Source organism: Pogona vitticeps, chromosome 6 (genome assembly GCF_051106095.1).
Source record: "Pogona vitticeps strain Pit_001003342236 chromosome 6, PviZW2.1, whole genome shotgun sequence".
Classification (NCBI taxonomy): domain Eukaryota; kingdom Metazoa; phylum Chordata; class Lepidosauria; order Squamata; family Agamidae; genus Pogona; species Pogona vitticeps.
In genome coordinates this window covers 38895066-38916624 of record NC_135788.1, presented here as the reverse complement: position 1 = coordinate 38916624, position 21559 = coordinate 38895066, and the positions used below count along the sequence as shown (strand labels likewise).

At 37.3% G+C, this 21559-nt stretch overlaps 1 protein-coding gene across 6 annotated transcripts in view; it reads right to left on the bottom strand.

Annotated features, from left to right (window-relative positions):
• Nucleotides 1–208: 208 nt before the first annotated feature.
• PLCL2 (phospholipase C like 2) overlaps nt 209–21559 on the bottom strand; it is a 124598-nt gene continuing 103247 nt past the window's right edge. For all 6 annotated transcript variants that reach the window (XM_073003362.2, XM_020780058.3, XM_073003363.2 and 3 more), the window contains 3 exons: nt 11072–11147; nt 5261–5370; nt 209–1254 (listed from right to left, as the gene is read on the bottom strand). In XM_073003362.2, the coding sequence (XP_072859463.2) occupies nt 1075–1254; nt 5261–5370; nt 11072–11147 (366 nt within the window). In that variant the 3' untranslated portion in view covers nt 209–1074. The remainder of the gene's footprint in view (nt 1255–5260; nt 5371–11071; nt 11148–21559) is intronic.

Below are 21559 nucleotides of genomic sequence, written 5' to 3'. Positions count from 1 at the left end.
TACCGTATTTTTCGCTCCATAAGATGCACCAAATTTTTAGGAGAAGAAAACAGGAAAAAATAATCTGTTTCTTTGCTCCATAAGACAGACTTTCCATCCCCCTGTTTTGTGGGGAAAAAGTGCGTCTTATCGTGCGAAAAATACGGTATTTAAACCTGAAACAAGCAAAAAAAAAGTTAGAGTTCACATGAGGCCAATAAAATGGGAATCATATCATAAAACATTTTAATGTGAATACTTGTTCACATCCATAAAATGATAAAATTATTTACAATGTTTTCTTTGCAGTTTGGTCACTTTTACATTAGCTGTAGACATCTGTAGATGTTCTTCAGTGGAAACAGGTTTGCACCTTAGGCATTTTATGGCAGACTGATTGCACATATTCCTTCTTGTGCCATGGCTCTCCCATAGTGCACTGTGCCACAACTGAGCACTTTGTATTTACATTCCCCTTTTTATTTATGGCTCAACAACAGAACAGAAAACCCAAAATGACGGTAGTAATTTTAGACCTGAACACTGCCAAGTATCTGGACCACAACGTTTTGTGTTTTCTTTCACCTACACTTCCAACCCTGGGTTTTTTTTTATATATATGTGGTGTGCAACAACAGGCCTCTTTACTGTGAACTACTGTAGAACTGTGCTGCTTTTAAATCAAAGAAATTGCACTGCACACCTAGATTTCCTCCAAAATCAAGGCACTTCTCTTGAAGCAATGACAAAAGCTCCTTCCCTTGCCATTATATTGTATTTCCAGTAAGGAAAACTCATTTGATTCTTTGTTGAATGGTAATGATATTTTCTGCACACTGTTTTTGAATGATGACATTATTTACACATATAGAGTGTGTTAGCCAGCGATACTACTTCCATGTTAGGACAATCCTACTGCCTTCATACACAGAATTGCTACATACATTCACAGTTTTCATGGATTGTAATTAGCTTCTCCAGTTGTGCTTTTAAAATTCCAGGATTTCCTCCAAACTAGTAAGTGCAAAGCAAAATGTCCTGTGCAGCTACAATGGTTGCAGAGTTATAAACTCCAAAATAGTGAAGAGTTTTCTTTCATTCTCCATTTTCTTCAGGCATCTTTTCAGGTATAGCTTCCAGGCTTCGACGTGGCTTCGAAGGCTCAGCATTTTCAGATCCTGGCTTATTTAGTCCACAGGAAACAGTGGCATAGTGGATTTGCTTTAGATTCTCCAGTGCCTCATTTTTAGCATATTTAAGAAGATCTGCCTGGCCCTGTTAGGAACAAAAGCATTCACAACTATTAATAAATAGAGCACTCCCCACTTGGTCTAGTGTACAACAATCCTTCTTCATGTAAATGAAAACCAGATTAGTTTGACCAAAGGCACATGCATGGTGTTCAATGGCTCAGTATCCAAGTGCTCTTTAAAAAAAATACTAGAGTCTTTCCCACCAAACATCTCTTGGCAAAGGACTTTTGTTACAGTTTCACGTTTTGGATGGGATCCAGGAACCCAGAGAAAACATAAGGAATTTATTATTGCTTGTGATTCTGCCCTTATGATGCTCAAATATTAGGCTTTTTTGGTCACTGCAGCATAGAAATGCAAACTCTGAACCTATAACTGGAGATTTCTAAGTATCCAGCAATTAGGATGTTCGCTTATTCTCACAGTTGCTTTATACAACATTGTAGCATTTGGCAGGAGAACTCTGTCTATGTATTAGAGTTTAAGCACCCATAGGAAAAAAAATCTCAGCTTAAGGATGAATCATTTATGGGTCAAGAGTAGTATTTTCCTTGGTATTTTAAGAAAATTAGAATACACAAAATTTGGGGGAAATTATCTGGTAAAAATTCACTCCCAGAACTTGATCCTGAAAACAACAGTGTTTTGAAGTACAGGTCCCTGAACTCCCTAACCAACAATCTTCACTTCAAAAAACCAGCTCTGCCAAGCTCTGATCACCTCATCATAAAAGCAGTAGGGTCCTTTCATTAGCAGCTCATTTCAACTAGTGATAGTATGACATTAAATTACAAGAGAAGGAAAACTGCTTTTAGGCCAATTAATCTCCAAGGTGCCACAATCTGCTAACCTGAAGACCATAAGCATGGCAGAATTCCAGATGAGCACTTCCTTGAGGACTATGTCACTATCTTGAAGAAAGAGCTTGGACAGTATCATTTGGTCTGAAAATACACGGCAGCGCTCATCTATAATTGGAAACTGCTATTTACTTACATTTATATCATATTTAAATAGTATTTTTACAGATTCAAGAGGATTAAATTACTTTTGTCTGAGTCACATAACTGGGAAGATTAAAATAGTGATACTCTGGAAACTTGTATTTGACCATTTATGTTGGTTTTCGACTTTAATAACATTATTTTTTGTCCCCCCCCAAAAAAAAACTTGTGTTTTCTAATTTTTGTCCTAAAAACTGAAGAAAGGATGTTATATAAAACATTCTAGTTGAACCGTGTATGTGTCATCACAAAGCTTTCTACAAGCCTCAAATTTGTAGTTTATTTTGACTCTATTTAATTTGTTTTGTTTGATTTTGGTTTGTTTAGACCTAAGCTAGTCAAAGTTGACTTTTGCATTGGCTAAAATAAACCAAATGAGAAGTATGTTAGGCGCAGTCTGCAAAGTCAACTGCAATTAACTGAAAGTCAGCTGAAATTAATTGAAGCTTTTGACAGAGAGCAAATCTTTGTGTCTGAAGCTGGGACATTTCTGTAACTGGTACAGCAAGCTCTAATTGATACATCAAGCTCCAACTATTAGGAATGGATGACACTATTCTTTAACAGTCTGCATGACAATGCACACATTTTTCAAAAATGTTTTCACTGATGTATAAATCCAAACACAAATACTAATATGCAATTTTTGTATGCTATTTTCCCTATCAAATAATTAAGTTAAAGATCTGCACCTTGCTTCTGAGCTGGCAGTCTCGGTATGAAACTGAATTTAGCTATGATAGATGCACTGAAGACACAGATCAGGAAAAAGAAATCCAGCAAGACATATCAAACTCCATATGCATAACCATATTGCTGCCTATACACTAGGCTTCCATCACAAAAGGTAGCCTTTAATCAGTGGCAATCTACTGATGAGATTATCCCCATGCACAGGCAGAGCGATGCAACAGAATTTCAGTTAATACTTCTAGATTACAATAACAGTATATTTTCACTTTGCCAAGGACACAGAGCACGATCTATCCCCAATAATCATATGCTATGCATGTGTTAGCATATAACACAAAACTAGGTTTCTGGACCATCACGGCATACTATGAACAAGCAATATGCTGATTCATGAAGTCTGTCTGTGGTTAGTTGACTCCTTTTGTTAGCCAAGAACCTTTAGACTCTTGATTGATTATTCAGTTGTGCTAATGGCAGGAGGCAAGCGGATGTGAAAGGGCTGACGTACAGTACACTATCACATAACTCACAATAAAACAGGATTCTTCAGAAATGTGGCTTCATGTTGCATGTCAGCATAGCATCTATGAAAGCAAGAAAGTACTGTCTGATGTATTCTCGAAGGCTTTCGCGGCCAAGATCTGATGGTTGTTGTGGGTTTTTCGGGCTCTTTGGCCGTGTTCTGAACGTTGTTCTTCCTAATGTTTCACCAGTGTTTGTGGCCGACAGAACTGAGTTCTGAGTTCTGAACTCAGTTCTGACTCCTGCCCCCTGAAGATGCCGGCCACAGAGACTGGCAAAACGTTAGGAAGAACAACCTTCAGAACATGGCCAAAGAGCCTGAAAAACCCACAACAACCAAAACACTGTCTGTTCTGATGTGATGTGTAGGAGAGAGTTAAGATGAGGATTCAATTATATGTTTAATCTATTTTCACAATAAGTTCAGCAGCAAGCCTCTGAGTAGGAAGGATGACACTGAGACGAGGCGAAATGAATTTCTGAAAAACTGAAAGAAGCTTTCAAAAGTGTGTGGGAGAGAGAAAGAGAATGATATGCAATTTTATATCATTAAAATAAATTATATAGTTTAGTGTAGAGAAAAATTACTTGGCAAGCAAACAGAATCTTTATCTGCTTGAAAAAAAGAAAAACTGGGACTGAATTAGGTGGTGAAATAGAGGCAGCTGCACTAACTTTTGACAACTGTCTTTATTAAATGAAAAACATTGTAGATGACAAATAGAAACTGTTTTGCATTTTAATTGTATACGTCTATATTAAAGAAATAATGTTTTTAAAATTACATTATTTCATGTTCAGGCAAAAGGGAAAGCAAAAAGTTTTCTGTATACACTTCCATATTAAAGAAATATTCCCTTGTTTATTGCATGATTCTATATTCAAGCAAAATGCAAAGCTAAAATGTTCTGTATTTAAGTACAAAAGAGTGTTAAGAAAGCATATTCAGTTACAAAAAAGAAATTGCATTAATATTTCTATCTTCTGTGTACATATTTTGTACATAATTAAGTACTATTGATGAATCTTGAAAGAGAAGTGCTTATTTTTCTCTTCCTAACTGCATTAATCTTCACACAGCTACTTCTTTTCAAAGCTGTAAAGAGCTTTGTAATAGCTAAATGGAGTCTTTTTGGATTATTTGTCGCAGCATGGAAAAACCGGAGATCATCATTCCTAGTTTATACTCAGACAGTGAGGAATCCTGCTAGCAGTGCATGTTTTTAAAAAAGAAAATATGAAACAGAACACTCACAAAATATTTATTTAAATTTGATTTTAGTGAAAAAAAGGTAGAAAAGGCAAGCATAATCAGTAGACTGTCTGGCTTCGTCATTTCTCCTCTGTTCAAATCCATGCAATGGTCTAGAACACTGTTTCCCAAACTGAGGTTCATGATGCAAAGTATTTTCAGGGGGAGGGTCATGGGCTGCCTTAAATGTGTTACAGCCCTTGTTAAATAATTTCTTCCTTGACTTTTCAGAGGAGGATATTAAAGATAGCACATATGTGTATGCATGAGACAGGTTCTCTGGGGGGAAAGGAAACCTCTACTTCCTGAGAAAGGATGAACTTACTCCATTAAAAATGTCTTTTTATTCAAATGTGGCAGAGGATTACAGGTTGCTTGGCTATTATAAAAGAGGTCCATGACTCAAAAAAGGTTGGGAACCACTGACCTAGAGGAACTATTTTTAAAAAGTCAAAAGATGCATGTAAGCAAGTATGCTGTGCACCATCCTATTGGCCATGGATTTAAAAATTATCTTTCCTGATCAGAAAAAAGAACACAAGGTTAAGAATCATTACCTTTAGAATTGTAATATTCCAAGTGAAACTCTCCACAGCTTTTTGCAGTTTTCTCTCCTTTAAACCTTCCTTGGCTCCTATGCTTTGTAAGTGTTCATGGAATTCCATGGCTAGGGGGAGAGAAAAACATGTTACTCTTTAGTTTTCTTGCTAGAAGATTCTGTCTAATTGCAAGCATTATTTTTCCTAACATCATCAACTCAGAGAAAAGTGGGTATCCTACTCCTTCCTTGTAGCTTTTTTCATGTGAGCAGCAACAGCTTCCTGCTTGCATGGAGAGCCCACACATGCACAGGAACTCTCTACTTCTAATTTATCATTGCTCATGTGAGCAAAGCAATGAAGAAGCAGTCTGCACTAGCCACTTCTCAAAACACTTATTGATGATACTGGAATAATGAGTAAATAGGCTTACATGTCATATTATTAGTTTCCTGACAAGAAAAGTCAAAAGATGACTTTAAAAGAGCAGAAGTAGAGACAGTACCTTCTTTACAAATATTCACAACATTCACTTGTTCTTGATTTTACAACCAGAAATCTCAAGCCAGTTCTTGCCCCAGAGACAGAAACAAAGCAAAAGCTTGCCTCTACTGCATTCCAGGAGACCCTTTCAACAGTTAGAAAGAGTAAGTGAAGAAATAAAATTATTCCTGGACCGAGGCTACCGTATTTTTCGCTCCATAAGACGCACCTTTCCATAAGATGCACCAATTTTTTAAGAGAAGAAAACAGGAAAATACAATCTGTTTTCTTCGCTCCATAAGACTTTCCACCCCCCTGTTTTGTGGGGGAAAAGTGCGTCTTATGGTGCGAAAAATACGGTAGGTTCTTGATTCCAGTCGACACAACTTGTACTGTTACACAATACATCCAGTATTGCCCATGGACTTTAAAAAATGACCATGGGTATTAATAAAGTACTTTATTAATGCAAACAATGTGATGTGAACTGGTGCAGTTCCTTGACTACAACCAAAGACCATTACAGATGTTTTCAGAATGATTTTCCCACCTTTCTCCACTTCTGAAAGCATCATATCCTGCCTTTGGCCCACCATGATTTTATCTACAAGAACTGTTAATAGAAATAATAAATCTCCTGCTTCTGTGATTAAATCTGACAAATTTCCAAGCAGGAAAAAAGAATATACACAATATATTCATATATACATATATATAAACTGGAGACATGATGGGGGAAAGGGTCTAGGATTTGCTTCTCACCACCACAACAATGTGAAATTCACAAACTGATAGCAAAAGCACTATGTTCCATATAACAGTGGCAAGGTAAATTGGTGCCCTTGAAATAGCTCCTAAGCTCTGACTACTGACCTTGTTCACTTGGGTTTACAGAATTTTAGCCTAAAACATTTATCAAAATACATAATTTTGCTTATACTGTACATACAAATTATGCAAAGTAATGTCATGAACATCTCTAATCTTAAAGCTTACACTAGAAGATGGAATGTACCACCTAGGGAAGGCAAAGAAATTGAAGGGATGTCCCATAGATAAAGCCTCCACCAGCAAAATATTAAGAACATTTTATATAAATTGTCTGAGATTTGCTATAGCAAAATAATCACTTTGATTTAAAACTGGGTATATTCATCTCTAGGAGAATAAAAAGACACTGTATTTGTGTGCATAATAGCTGCCAAAAAAAAAAAAACAATCCTTGGACTCAAACTGCCTATGATTGCTTTTTACAAATGCCTTTCCAACTGTGGCACCCAGTTTGTGGAAGCCTTCCTCAGGCTTTTCTGGCATTATCTTTGTTTTTCAGTACCAGGTGAAAATTTCTTTCTTATCTAGGCCTCTAAGATTCTTTCATGTTATGATTTTTTTAGGTGGAATGTTCAGTCTGTCCTGATATGTGTTGTTTTAGTATGTGTTTTATTGTGTTTTATTATTGAAAGCTGTTCTGGAAAAAAAAACATCCAAAATAACCTAAATATATATAAATGTGTGCCAATATTTATTCTGTTATATCTTCCCAAAATATGACAAATATGGCTTATTACTTTCTTGTGGTTGCTTTTCCTGCATTGCAAAATTATACATGACTATTCAGAAGTAATTTCCACTTAGCTCACTGGTACTTAAAGTTAGTGAGCTAACAACAGGATTGCAGTCTAAATCACTCTGTTAAATTGGAAATTAGGAATTCTGGTAAACAAGATGGCAACAAACAAATAAGTAGTAAAAGGAAGGTTAATGTCTGGGAGGAGAAAGTACTAATATCTTTATATTCCAATATGTACTGTATCTGACTACAGTTCTAAGCACACTTAAATTAGTAATTAAATTAAATGAACTTAGTGAGATTGATATATGAGCAAATAAGCTTACACTTGCTCTGTTAATAACTGTTACACCTGTTAATAAAACAGCATAAATGAAAAAGTAACTGACAGGTTTGGAAGAGTGAGACATTTATGATGCATAGAAACTGAATAACAGCTTTCTATATATGGTTTTATTTGGTAAAAGGCCTGTGGATATAATTTTAAGACATTAAAAAACCCACCAGTTTAATAGTAGACATTACAGATAATATTTTTGTTGCTTCAGGTACAAAGCAAAACAAAGTTTCTCAAAATATATACTGAGTATTGATATAACCGGCAAAAGGTCTGTCAGGGTTTCTTATGTTGAGAAAATATGCTTGGATTCCCTGTGATGGACAAATAATAATTGCTTATTATTGGGGGAAGTGGGAAGAGACCTGAAATCATAATAAAAAGTGCTCACTAATATGGCTTGGTGAAAATACAAAATATTTTTCATTGTGTCTAAAATTACAATTGCTTTGCTGCATCACTTCCATGCACCCAATTACTACATTGTTATCACTTCACATTGTACATGTTTTAAGTTCATAATATTGTTGCTGTTTAGTCGTTAAGCCATGTCCCACTCTTCGTGACCACATGGACCAAAGCACGCCAGGCCCTCTTGTCTTCCACTGCCTGCTGGAGTTTGGTCAACTAGATAATAATAGACCATCAAGTATTTGTGGTGGCAGACTGCAACTGTCATGAAAAGTGGCTAGACAGCTACACTGTTTGCTGCTTAAAATATCTGCTACAATGAAAGACTTAGTTTAAAATGGCTTTCATACAGAAAACTGTATTATCAGACAAGGTCTTCAGTTGTGAATCAAACAAGCTCCTATGTATGCTTTTCACAATCACAAGGTATAGCTGTGGCTCTATGAATCTTGAGTCAGAGAAATACAATGAGTTTCTTCCATTATCCTGCTCTTCAAAAGAACCCCACAAATACCCTTTAAACAGTATTTGTTGTTGTAAAAGTTTGCAATGGAGATTTTCACTTTATAAAAAATCAGGACATTAAAAAATGGTATCTTAGCAACAAAATTCAATCCAGAAAAATAGCTGTAAACAAAAGAACCAATAAAAAACAAAGTCTGTAAACTATACTTAATGCTCCTTGTAGAATTCACAGGAAGTTTAAATTAGATCATTTATTGCTCAAAAAATTGCCAAAGATTAAATAGGTCCTTTGAAAGGGACATCAACCTTCATTTGGCATACTGCTTTACCACGTGAAGGCAAAGCTTTTGTGTGGGATGTGGCACAGTCATATGATACTCCACCTACATTTTGAAGCAGTGTTAACATACATTATAACATTTGAATGAGAACAATTTTAAGACAAACTCTTGTACTCCTTGTTTAAACTTTAACAGAGAACTTCAATTAGGCAAAGAATCTGTTACATAAGCCAACAATTAGCTTAATTAACAGAGTATGTCGAGTTAACTGATTTTCTTTCTCAACAAATTAATAAGTATTAAATTGGTAGCTATTGGAAGCTTGCAAGAATTTAGTCTGATAAATCACAAGATTATAATTTGTGGTCCAGCATCCCTTCCAGTATAGAGATTTTTTTTATGCTTTCACTCACATATTAAGATTATGCATTTATATCTACATGTGCTACCCTATCCCCACATACACTGAAGAATACTGATCCTAAGTGCAACATCAAAAGCTATTTTTCTCACACTGGAATGCTTTATTGCAGCTAATGTCTGATTCTCATGAATTTCTGAGATTAGATGGCTGCCTTCAAGTTCATGATAGTGTATCAGAAATAATTCATCCACAGTGTTTTGCTTGGCCACTTCTGTACAGAATTTTGTCAACACTGCACAACCAAGATTAATTCAAATATTTCACACCTGTGTATTTTATTTTATATCCATATATAGAATAGTTCAGTTGGAAAGGGCCTATAAGACTATTGATTCCAATCCCCTGCTCAGTGCAGAAATCTAAATCGAAGCAGATCTGATAAAAGGTTGTCCAATTTTCTCTTGAATGCCTCTAGCACTGGAGCACTCACCAGATCCCAAGGTAATTGGTTCCATTGTCATACTGCTCTAACAGTTAAGAAGTGTTTCCTGATATTCAGTCTGAATATCCTGTAGCCTGAGCCCATTATTACGAGCCCTGCACTCTGGAATGACCAAAAACAGAGCCTGCCCTTCCTCTGTATGACTACCATTAAGTATTTGAAAAGTGCCATCATATATTCCTTCAGTCTTCTTTTCTCAAGGCTAAACATGCCCAGTTCTTTCAATTGTTCCTCAGACGGCTTGATTTCCAATTCCCTGATCATCCTTGTTGCCCTCATCTGAACTTGCTCCAGTTTGTTTCCATCCTTCTTAAAGTGCAGTGTCCAAAACTGGACAAAGTATTCTAGAAAAGGCCTAACCGGTACTGAATAGAGGGGGACTAGTACCTCACAGGATTTTGGAGACTATACTCCTATTAATGCAAACAAAAATAGCATTTGCCTCTTTTTTTGCAGTGATATCACACTGTTGGATCATATTCATCTTGCAATCCACAAAAATTCCAAGATCCTTCTAACTCATAGTATTATTAAGCCAACTTACATCTGTGCATTTGGTGTGTGTTTTCCTAAATGTAGAACTTTGGACCTATCCCTGTCAAATTTCATTCTGTTGTTTTCAGCCCAATTTCTCTACTGCATAATCAAACAGAAGAGGTAAATAATTTAGTGAGATGTTATATATGATGTATTATTAATATGATGTATATGATTTGTTGCTGTTGTATGCTGTCAAATAGCAACCAACTTATAGTGACTCTAACTGGGTTTTCAAGGTAATTGTTTAAGGAGTGGTTTTATCAGTTCCACACTCCCAGTAAGTTTTCATGGCGGAGCAGGAATTCACACCCAGGTCTCCTGAGTCCTAGTCTGTAACTATCCACTACACCACACTGGGTATTCTATATACTGTACGATTTAAGCCACTATTAAATTGCTCATTGTCAGGATGAAGGTGTTCATTTAATTATCATCTCAGTTAACACTTTTCCAGTTTTGGAACAGGCAGACTGAAGAAACCTTGATTTTCATCCTAGTTAAACTATTTTGTGACCTTTCACAAGTCACTTGTCTTCTAAACACTTTATTTAGCCAAAAATGAAGTTTATACCCATTGTAAAAGAAAATGAATGATTGAAATGACATAGTAAACAGATAGCCATTATAGGGACTTTCAGTAATTATGAAAATTATTACCGAAAATTACTGAAAATTACATAAGTTGCAACTCATGTAATACTTTGAAATCTTTAACTCAAAACCAGAAAGTAATATATCTATAGAATTTTGGAAGGCTACACACAATCTTCAAGCAAAATGTTTTTGTTGTGTTTACTAGCATTTATGAACACAGTAGGGATTGCTGTAAAACTTGTTCACATTTATTTTCATATTTAAGACAACAGTAATCCTTACCTGCTTTTTGGCATTGGACTATTTTTTCATATACATTATCCGAATTTTCTATCAGAGTCTTGATAGTATGAATCATCTGTAAAAAGAGAGTAGGCTGTTTAAATTTCAAAATATGCTGCATGTGACAGATTTGGTCGATTCCTCCCTGCAGAGTGACAGCTGCAAAACCATACACCCCACTGCAATTCTCTTTATTATCCAATGCTGCATCAGAACCCAGGGGAATGGAGAAAGGAAACTTTCTGCCTCTCCCAGAAACGTCTGCGACTATTTCACATTAAGACAGCCATCTTGAGATTTTCCTGCTTGGCTCATCTTGACCTGTGAACTGCCAGACACTATTACAAAAGATCGACTTCCTCCCTGTTTTCCTCATATGCAGATATGGAAAAGAAAAACTACTTTCTCTTTTTACATTTCTCTCTCAGTGGTATTTTAAATCTTTTTTGCAAAATCTAACAAGCCAATCTGAACTGAGTTTAGTTTTAATTATTATGTCCTGGCAGGAGGATAACAAGAGCACACACAGAGCTCTGCATTTCTTCTCTTCATTAGTGACCCTAAAACTAGCTGCTCAAAATAACAAATTTGTTTATTTGCTTTTTGAAGTCATTCAGAACTTCTAGTACATTAAATCTGCTAGCTTCCAGTCATGAAATAAAGACAATTAATTATTTGTGCACATTCTTATTTGTGTGTGTGGGGGGGGTGGGGGTGTCCCATGAGTAGTTCATAAAATGTTTTGCTCCTTTTCTCTCTATTGTTCCTGTTTTCAATAAAAGTCCAACTCGTCACTGTCTACATCCATGTGAAGAGGAGGCTAATGTCATGGTCAAGCATGGAAGTGAGCCGTCCCCTCGATCATCTGGGGCAGAAGGAGTCAGCACCCTTTTGTCCACCTTGCCTACTAGGATGGAGAACCTAACCGTAGGGGGAGAGGTGACTGAAGAGCAGGGGAGAGCAAAAAAGCGGGAAAGAGAGAGGAGGTGACAGAAGGCTTCTTGATGACAGGAGAGGAGAAGACAAAAAGGGAGAGAAGCTGGGGTTTAGAGGAATGGATTAGTCTGGAGAGAGAAGCAAAAGAAGAGAGTGTGGGACCAGAGGAGGAGGAAGAACTGTATGTTTTTATTGTTCCTCAGAGAGAGGAAGGGAAGAGAAAAAGAGGAGGTGGCTATGCACGGGGGCGAGGAGGTCCAAGTCTAGAAATACAATTGGGAGAAATAGATCCTATAGAATCGTATATGTATATCTGAGGGGGAAGGGTCCCTGGAGGAATGTGGTGCAATCAGATTCTATTCCGGCAACACAGACACTGTGCAAGGGAGACTGGGCTTGACACCCGTGCTGTGGAACAATCTGCGTGGTGAGGAGCAACCCTTTGAGAAAGCCTACGGACTGTGAGAGATTTGGAGGATCTCTGCATTAAAGGATAAAGGACTAGTTAATGGACTTCCTATGTTGTGGTCTGAATCTTCGTTAGTTGCCGGTCCCGTTGGACCTACAGAAGTTGTGATAGATATTCCCCCTCCCTCAGAAAGTAAATGTTTGGTTAACAGTACTGTGTCTCCTGTGATTTATCCTGTCAAAGAAGAGGAACTACTTAGTTTTGAATCAGAATCCAATCACAATCCAGAATAGAAACTCTCCTCTATGACTTACTCTTTCTTTCTTAAAACATTTTTTCCAGTGACTTCCTTCTTGAGTGTGTTGTTTTAGGTTGGCCATAAACACATACACCTATTGTGGAGCCATGGAAGCACCCATGGCGGCTCTGTTGATTTAGAGGTAGGTTTTATTATCAAAGGTGAAATAGCTGTATGTGAGTACAAAGTCACAAACGCTGGTGTCTATGTGTGTTTTGCCCTTATTTTGAATAATGTTCCTGACAACCTGTAGTCCATCTCTGAGTGGGATGTTCACATAGACAGCTTCTATGTCTATTGTGGCTGAAATGGTGTTATTATGGAGGTCATGAGTGGATTGAGGTTTCCTTAGAAAATGTGTTGTCTCTTATTGGTGACATATATTTTGAGGATGGAGTCCACATATCCACATACCCCAACAGTGACTGTATTAATGTTTGACACAGTGGGTCTACCGGGGTTCCCTACTTTTCTCCTTAATTCTCAGGCAGCTCTTGCTTGAGATTCTTAATAGATCTCTGAAACCTCTACTTCTTTTCATATCTCAAAATCCCAAAGGCATTCTTGTTTTTGAAGCTTTCTTGTATTCGTTATGTCTTTTCTACCCCCCCCCCCCACAAAATCCCTTCAAGCATTCAATGTTGCCTTTACAGTCAGAGTCAGAGATTTGTTATTTTCCCTATAATTCCATTTCCTAGCAAATGGTATGGCGTCCAAGTAACAACAGCATTCACACCTATAGTAATAGACGGCAGTTGCTTTCAACAAAGAAAGTAGTACTGGCTACAGCATTGCAAGATGTGGTTCTTGATGGGCAGTGAAACAGAACATTCTAGATTGGATATTGTAGAATGAAAGTGGTAAATTGCAGGCACTGCATAACCACTAAGCACAGACTCCTGTTTTAAACTTACAATGTGGTATAAAAATCACTTACTATTTCAAACACTTCCTATAAAGGTAAAGTATTATTTTGATTATTGGATTACTGCTCAGTAAAGAGGCAAATCAATCATTAAATTTCAGGAAATGGATAGAAAAGAAAAATGAATTTTATAAATATCAAAACAGTTAATAAAGAAAATAACCAGGCAAGCAAAACTCTTAATATGCCCTCAATTTGTTCCTTGCATAATAATGTTGTAAACCACCCAGAGAGTGCTCTAACACTATGGGGCAGTATCCAAGTTGACAATCATCATCATCATCTCACTGTCCTGGATCCTAAACCACAAGGTTCTTAATCTATTCAGTAATGTTTAACATAGACCACTAAATTTTAGAACATTATTTTATGACAGCATATCTTACAAAAAATTGTTTGGTAATTTATAATTTATAATTGTAAGACGGATGAAAACTGGAGGAAGAAACAATAATTTATGCAGATGATATCACATAATGGGCAGAAAATAGCAATGCTCTGAAATGAATACTGATGAAGATAAAATAAGAATGTGCAAAACCATCTGAAAATTAAGAAGACAAAAATAACGACTGCAAAATTACATAACTTTTTATCTTAATAAAGAAATTATCAAAGATTGTCTATACTTTGCTTCAAGCATTAACCAAATGGAGATCACAACCAAGGAATCAAAAGGTGATTGATACTGGGAATAGTAGCTGTGGAGGAACTAGAAAAGATCCTGAATGGTAAGGACATACTGTTGTAGACCAAGGTTAAGACTGTTCAGACTACAGTTTACCTAATCACTATATATAGATGTCATTACAGTGGTGCCTAGCTTAATGATTATCTTGTTAAATGACGAAACCGCTTGATGATGAAGTTTTTGCGATCGCTTTTGTGATCGCAAAATGATGTTTAGATAGGGAAATTTCACTTAACGGTGATCAGTTCCCTGCTTCAGGAACCGATTTTTCGCTAAATGCCGATTTAGAAACAGCTGATCGACGGCTATAAAATGGCTGCCCACTGTGCAAAATGGCTCCCCGCTGTGTTTTCAGGACATATTCCTTGCTTTACAAGCACAAAATATGGCCACCCTTATGGAGGATCTTTGCTGGATGCTGAGGTATTTAGCCCACTGGAACACATTGAACTGGTTTCAATGCATTTCAATGGGCTTTTTCGTTTCGCTTGACGAGGATTTCGCTGTACAGTGATTTCAATGGAACGAATTATCCTCATCAAGCGAGGCACCACTGTATTTGATTATGAAGAAATGAACAGAAAAAAGTGGATTCATTTGAAATGTGGTGGAGGAGAGTTTTATGGATATCACAGACAACTAACATATCAAATTACTAAGTTCTAGATCAAATCACAACTGAATTCTCGATAGAAGCAGAAAGGACTAAAGTGTCTTCTGTATTTTGGACGTATAACAAGATATGAGAAGATTTATTGGGGGAAAAAAACAATGCTAGGAAAAGTTGAGGGAGGCAGGAAAAAAAACCCTAACATTAAATGGATTGACTCAAGTAGTTTTTTAAAAAAAGACTTTCAATTCACAGGATCTCAGCACTTTACAATATTGGAACATAGGTGTTAACTATAGAACATTTTGGAGCTCATTGTAACTCTTAAGTAACTTGACAACACATGCACAATTCTGTGAAGACATAAAAGGGTGCAAAACACATTATCCTCAATATAGAAATAAGCTCACAACCATATTTGCCACTTATCAGCTTAAACCAATTTGACAACCCACATTGTCCAAAATATAAGATCCAACTACTTTAAGTAATCTGAGATTTATTATCCCTTTACAAATTCTGTTTTCCTGTACACTGACTATTGAAGTTTATTTCCTTCAGCTTTATTCTAAACTGCTGCAGCTTTATTTTAATTTTCTGGTCTCTCCTATCATAGTATATTTTGCAGCTTCAACCAAATCTACTTTATACAGCCCCAGTGTCACAGAAAAAAAACCTTTCAGAAATGCATAAAGATTGCTTTGAAGTTATGAATGCAGATATTATCTTGCTTTTACAATTCCATAATGCCTGGTTTAAGTGCTTGTAAAATGAATTTATCTGTTTGAGTATGCACCCTGCTATCTCCTGGTGTTACTGAACCCTGGACTAAGAGAAGGAACCATTAAATTGTTTCAATAGAGTAATTACTACTTCGGACATTTTAATGAACATTCTCAAATTGAATTACCCTGAAAAAGAACCACATATGTTTTAGGCTTGAACCAAATAATAGTAGAAGATGGAAACAGCAATTACCCTTCTTGATGAGAATAAATTGCACATATTCTACCTTACTACGCAGATTTTTGTCACAAATATGTAGTGGCATTCAATATAACACTTTCACTTTTTTTGTTTAAAACGTTTACATAAGCATACCTATGTAGTACCACATGAGTAATAAAGACAGAGGGGAGATGGTAATACTAGCCATATTATATCGGTGTAGTTAAGAAGATACATCCTAAGCATCTATCTGTTATAGCAGCATTTTTAAGATTGGGTTCTGTTCCATTGTTCCTTATTCTTCAGAGTTTTCCAGTATGAGCTGTAACATTTGAATTAAAATCCTTCAAAATCCTGAAGCAGGTGGAACTATATTGCTTTCTAGACCTGTAGTACTCGATGAATTACATAGAACTTGAGCACCACTAGTTTTGGAACACTCAGCTAGATATGTGTAGTATAACACAAATTTAGCACCACACAGAATGGTACTACATTCGACTTATAAACGAAGATAATATTAATATCTGAACCAGACAAACAGAAAGTGGGGAAGCTAAGTTCTCTTGGAGCCACAAGAGATTAGGGGTCTGGTAGTTACCTAAGAGACATGCTGTAGGGCAGACCTAGGCAAAGTGTGGCGTCAGGGCCACATATAGCCCGTGAGCCACTCCTCTCCGGCCCGCGGACAGTTTTGAACATCAAAACCATTTATGGCCTTTTTGTCTAAAGTTGATCAGTTGCTTATCTTTAACATACCACAAAAAAACCTATTTAGTATTTGTGAAGATTAACAAGTTTAAAATAAAAACAATCATAACATCACTGTTTCATTTTATTTTAAAGTAAAGTTGGTTTGGCCCCTGGACACAGTTCAGATTTTTCATGTGGCCCCCTTATAGAAATTAATTACCCACCCCTACTGTATGGGCAAGGAAACTACCAAACACACAATCTATTTCAGTTCCCAGAGAGCTTAGCCCCATCTAGACACTTCCTCATCTTCATGAAGATTCATCATGTCAGACAGAGCCTTCATTCCTCAGCTGTAAGCTATGAAAAAGAAATTGAAAGGACTTTTAATTTTTTTGCTAGATCCCCCAGAAGACTGGTTGGAGGAATTCCTGCAAACTTCTGGAAGAAAACAGGAAAAAGCCATGCCTATGATGAATGTTAGAACGACTGAATAAGATTAATTTGTTGTAAATAATACACACAAAAAGGTCAAAGATAAGATGACTGTGCCCAAACTGATATTCTGTTCTTACATTGCTCTCCATTTCACAAAGTCACATTGCTTCTTCAGTCCCTGTTTCAGCATACCAAACTAATTGCATCTCAAGTTTTGGCAAGTATCCATGAATTATCATCTGATTATTTGTTAACTGCCACATGAAATGCTGCAAATCTATGCCTCAGTTCACTTTCTTGAAAGATCATCATTAGCAGTACATCTACCACTCTTGAGATACGTGTATTTACAGCTTGCAACCTTTATGCTGTTAATAATGACTACAATGTTAAATAAACTCAATAACTACTGCATATCTTCTTTTCCTCAAGAGTCACTGCGTTCAAATAAATTATACTGTAATTTCAAAAATAATTTCCGAAGGTTGATGAAGTAGTGGAGCTCACACATGAGAAGCTTTTTGTCAACTTCAATAGCACTCCATAGAGAAAAGAACTTGCAAACAAAACACCAATCAATAGTAACCTCATTACAGACCAACTGTGGATAGGCCAAGACAGTCAAAGTCAATTTATAATGAAGTGTAATTGATTGTTCTGCTGCTTTTAGTGCTGTCCAAAACTGCCAGTGGAAGAAAACAAAGCTTTTGGGTGTTACTTATATTTACAAAAAAGTATTTGTCACCCATACTCCTGTTTGAGCAAGGCTAAGTTATAAATCTGCCTGGCACCTCCCATTTGTTTGGAAATAATGTAAATCATTTTACTGCAAAACAAATACAGAAATCCTATTGGTAATTCAGAACCTCAGAACGTATTTAAATACCTTGAACACTGTGGTCTATACAGGGCCATTCATCCATGAGGGAAGTGGACAGAGTATGCAGAGAGAATCAGTGACTTCTCTAATGCAGCCTAAGAGCATACTGTACCTCCTACTGTAGTTACTTTACAGGGAAAAAGACACATGACTGACAGCAATTAGCAGAACTTTCTTTGTGTCTTCATCTCCTATACAGTGGTGCCTCGACTTACGAACGTCCCTAGTTATGACCAGCTCTGGCCACAAAAGTTTGCTTCTGCTTGCGACGAGAGCTTCCACTTACGGACAGAAAAAGGCAGAGGAAAAAGGCAGGAAATTCAAATTTCTAACTGTAGGTGGCGACAAGGCTTCATTGTAGCTCTTTCACCCCAGCAGTTAGAGAGTGTGTGTCGGAGGAGGAGGCTTGGGACTGCCTCCTTCTGCTTCTGAGTGAGTGTGTGTGTGTGTTTTCAGAGAGGCTTGGGGCTGCCTGGTAAGCTAAGGTGCAGGTAAGGTGCTGTTTTCTGCTTTTAAAAAACTGTTATGGGTGTTTTTGCACCATGTTTTTGAGCTGGGGGTTATGTTTCTGTGCTGTGATGGGGGTCTTGGGGGGTTTGTTTGTTGGTTGGTTCCCCCCTCCATTTCCGATGGGTCCTGCATACTTCCCTTGGTTTTTTCCTTTGTTTTCTTTGCATTTCCGACCTGCCCCTTTGTTTTCTGTACATTTCCAGTGGGTCTTGCATGCTTGATTGCTTTTCTCCCCCCCCCCCCAGCCAAAGGGATTAATTTCCATTGAGTCTTGCAGTGATTTTTTTTGGTGATTTTTTTCTTCAGCTGGAATGGATTAATTGCATTTCAGTGCATTCCTATAGGAAACAGTGCTTCAACTTACGACCATTTTGAGTTATGTCCATCTTCTGGAACGGATTATGGTTGTAAATTGAGGCACCACTGTATGTCCTGTCTCCCTGAATCCTGCTACATAAATACAAGGAGATAAATATAAGAGGAGTCTCCTTTACCAAAGGAGGTGAGCCCTTCCACATGCACCCTGCAGGGCAGATCATACATTAGTTATTAAAACATAAACACAGCCCTTCACATTTTTCACTTATGTGTTATAACTACAGTGGTGCTTGACTTACGAACTTAATTGGTTCTGGACTCCAATTGTAACTCGAAATGGTTGTAAGTCGAAGCAACATTTCCTATAGGAATGCAATTAATCTGTTCCAGCTGAAGGGGGGGAAAATCGCCAAACAAACAAATAAAAAACCCATCTGACCCATCAGAAACGTGATTAATCTGTTCTGGCCGAAAGGGGGGAAAAGAGAAAGAAAAGCAAACAAAGCATGCAAGACCCATCAGAAACATGATTAATTCATTCCGGCCGAGGGTGGGGGGAACAAACAAACCGTACAAGACCTTTCGGAAATGCAAAAAAAGCAAAGCAGAAAACAAACAAACCCTGCAAGACTGATCACAGCATAGAAACATAATCCCACCACCCAGCCCCAAACCACACTGCAAAACCCACCCATAACAGTTTTTAAAAAGTAGAAAGCAGCACCTTACCAGGCAGTCCGAAGCCTCCTCCGATCTCACATTCTCTAACTGCTGGGGCGAAAGAGTTACAAAGAAGCAGCTTCTTCGCCACCAACAGTTAGCAATTTGAATTCCTGCCATTTCCCCCCCTGCCTTTTTCCGGCTGTAACTCAAAGCAGAAGCAAAATTTTGCAGCCAGAGCTGGTCGCAACCCGAAGGTCATATGTCAGGACATTTGTAAGTCAAGGCACCACTGTACATCACACATTTCATTTATCCAAGTGTCAAGTAATGCTTCTTTCATACATTTTCAAGGGTATTTGGGACCACATATTTGCACCACAGCCAGAAATGCAGTTATTTCTAAAAGAAAATGAACACAAATGTGTAAGTGTACTTGATCAGTGTTGGAGATGGACATAGTCTCATTCTATTTTGTTCACAGCTCATTGGTTTTCCAGGTTTGCATAACCTCAGTTCAGCCCAAATCATGCAATTATTTTTTTTTTTTAATGACATTCTTACTTAAAGAATACCATGAAAGGAAACACATTTTCCTCTCTTTAAAGCTCTGTAGTCACAGAGACTCTACTCCCTTTAATAGATCTAAACAAAGGTGTACATTAAACTCCATTTGAAATACTGTAATATGCAATGTCCCACCTAGAATAGAAGCCAAGAACCTGAAACAAAATACCCACATCGAAAGCCAGCAGTTTGCATACAATAATGTGTAGTAAATCTGTAGAATAAAGTTTGTCATGATTCATGGTTTTGTGGGAAAGTATATAATTTAACTACTATCCAGGGACATTTAATTAATTGAAAACCCTTGTTCACTTGACACTAGTTCCTTGATAATGATATATTATCTTTTAATAAAGTACACATTTTCATTCTATCATGATTCAATCCCCCGCAGTATTCTCTCTTTTTAAATAAATGTTATATGGTCTAGCAGGAGTGTTTATGCTTTACTGGAGAAACCCACATTTTCAAAAATTACTGAACAAATATACCGAGCTCTCTTGCTACTCACAGAGAGAAAAAAACTTTAAAAAACGAGGGAGTGTTTTGATCAGCTACCATTATAAATGTCTACTTTCAGTTTTATTGCCAGAAAGATATTTCTGATAAAGAAATGTTAACTATTAAATTAGTGTCTTTATCTGAGACTGGACTGACCCTGGAATTGTTGTACCATTAGAAACATCCATGCTAACTGGGGCATACTCAGAATGAAACAGCAGGGTAAAGCAGAGATAGCTCAGTGCACTTACTATGACAACCAAGGTTTGTTTGAAAAACATTTCACAAGGAAATGCTCATGCCGTCACCACATAAAAACACAAGTTACCGACAGGGGTTATGCAGCACAAAGAATTCTCTTTTTTCCACCCCCTTATATTACGATAAAAGTGAGAACTGGGCTGATCTGATTCTTCCGGCTACAAATGAAAATCTGCAAGACTGATCCTTAATAGTTTTGCCATTAAATTCTGAAATAATGTTATGCTACTGGTTGTCCTGTTAATCTTCTTTACATGCCTTCTAACTAAACTGGAGTTTTCACAGCCTTTCACAGACCACCTTTCCCCAGAAGCTGGGGAAATGTGCATTTTGTATTTTAGCCATGTTTTTTGTGTGTTTCTTCTGGTAAAGTGCCCAGAGTGGCCTTTGGCCAGATAGGTGGTACAAACAAACAAACAAACAAATTATTGTATCACAGATAGTTTCAAACTGCTTCCAGCTTCCCAAAAACATTAACTAAGCAAAGGTCAAAACTGAATGGGATTATTTGTTTGAAATACAGGGGTGCCCCGCATAGCGACATTAATCCGTTCCGGATTAATCATCGCTATCCGGAAACATCGCAATGCGGGTGGGAAAACCCCATAGAAATGCATTAAACTTCGTTTAATGCATTCCTATGGGGCCCAAACTCACCGTTATGCAAAGATCCTCCATAGCGCTGCCATTTTCGCACCCTCGGTAAGCGAGGAAACCGCGCAAAAATGGTTGCGGTGGCCATTTTGGAACCGCCAATCAGCTGGCCGAAAATGGGGCCGGCGCTGGGGCAGGAGGGCGGGGGAAAGCTCCTCCGCCCTCCTCCCGAGTGCACGCCGGCATTTT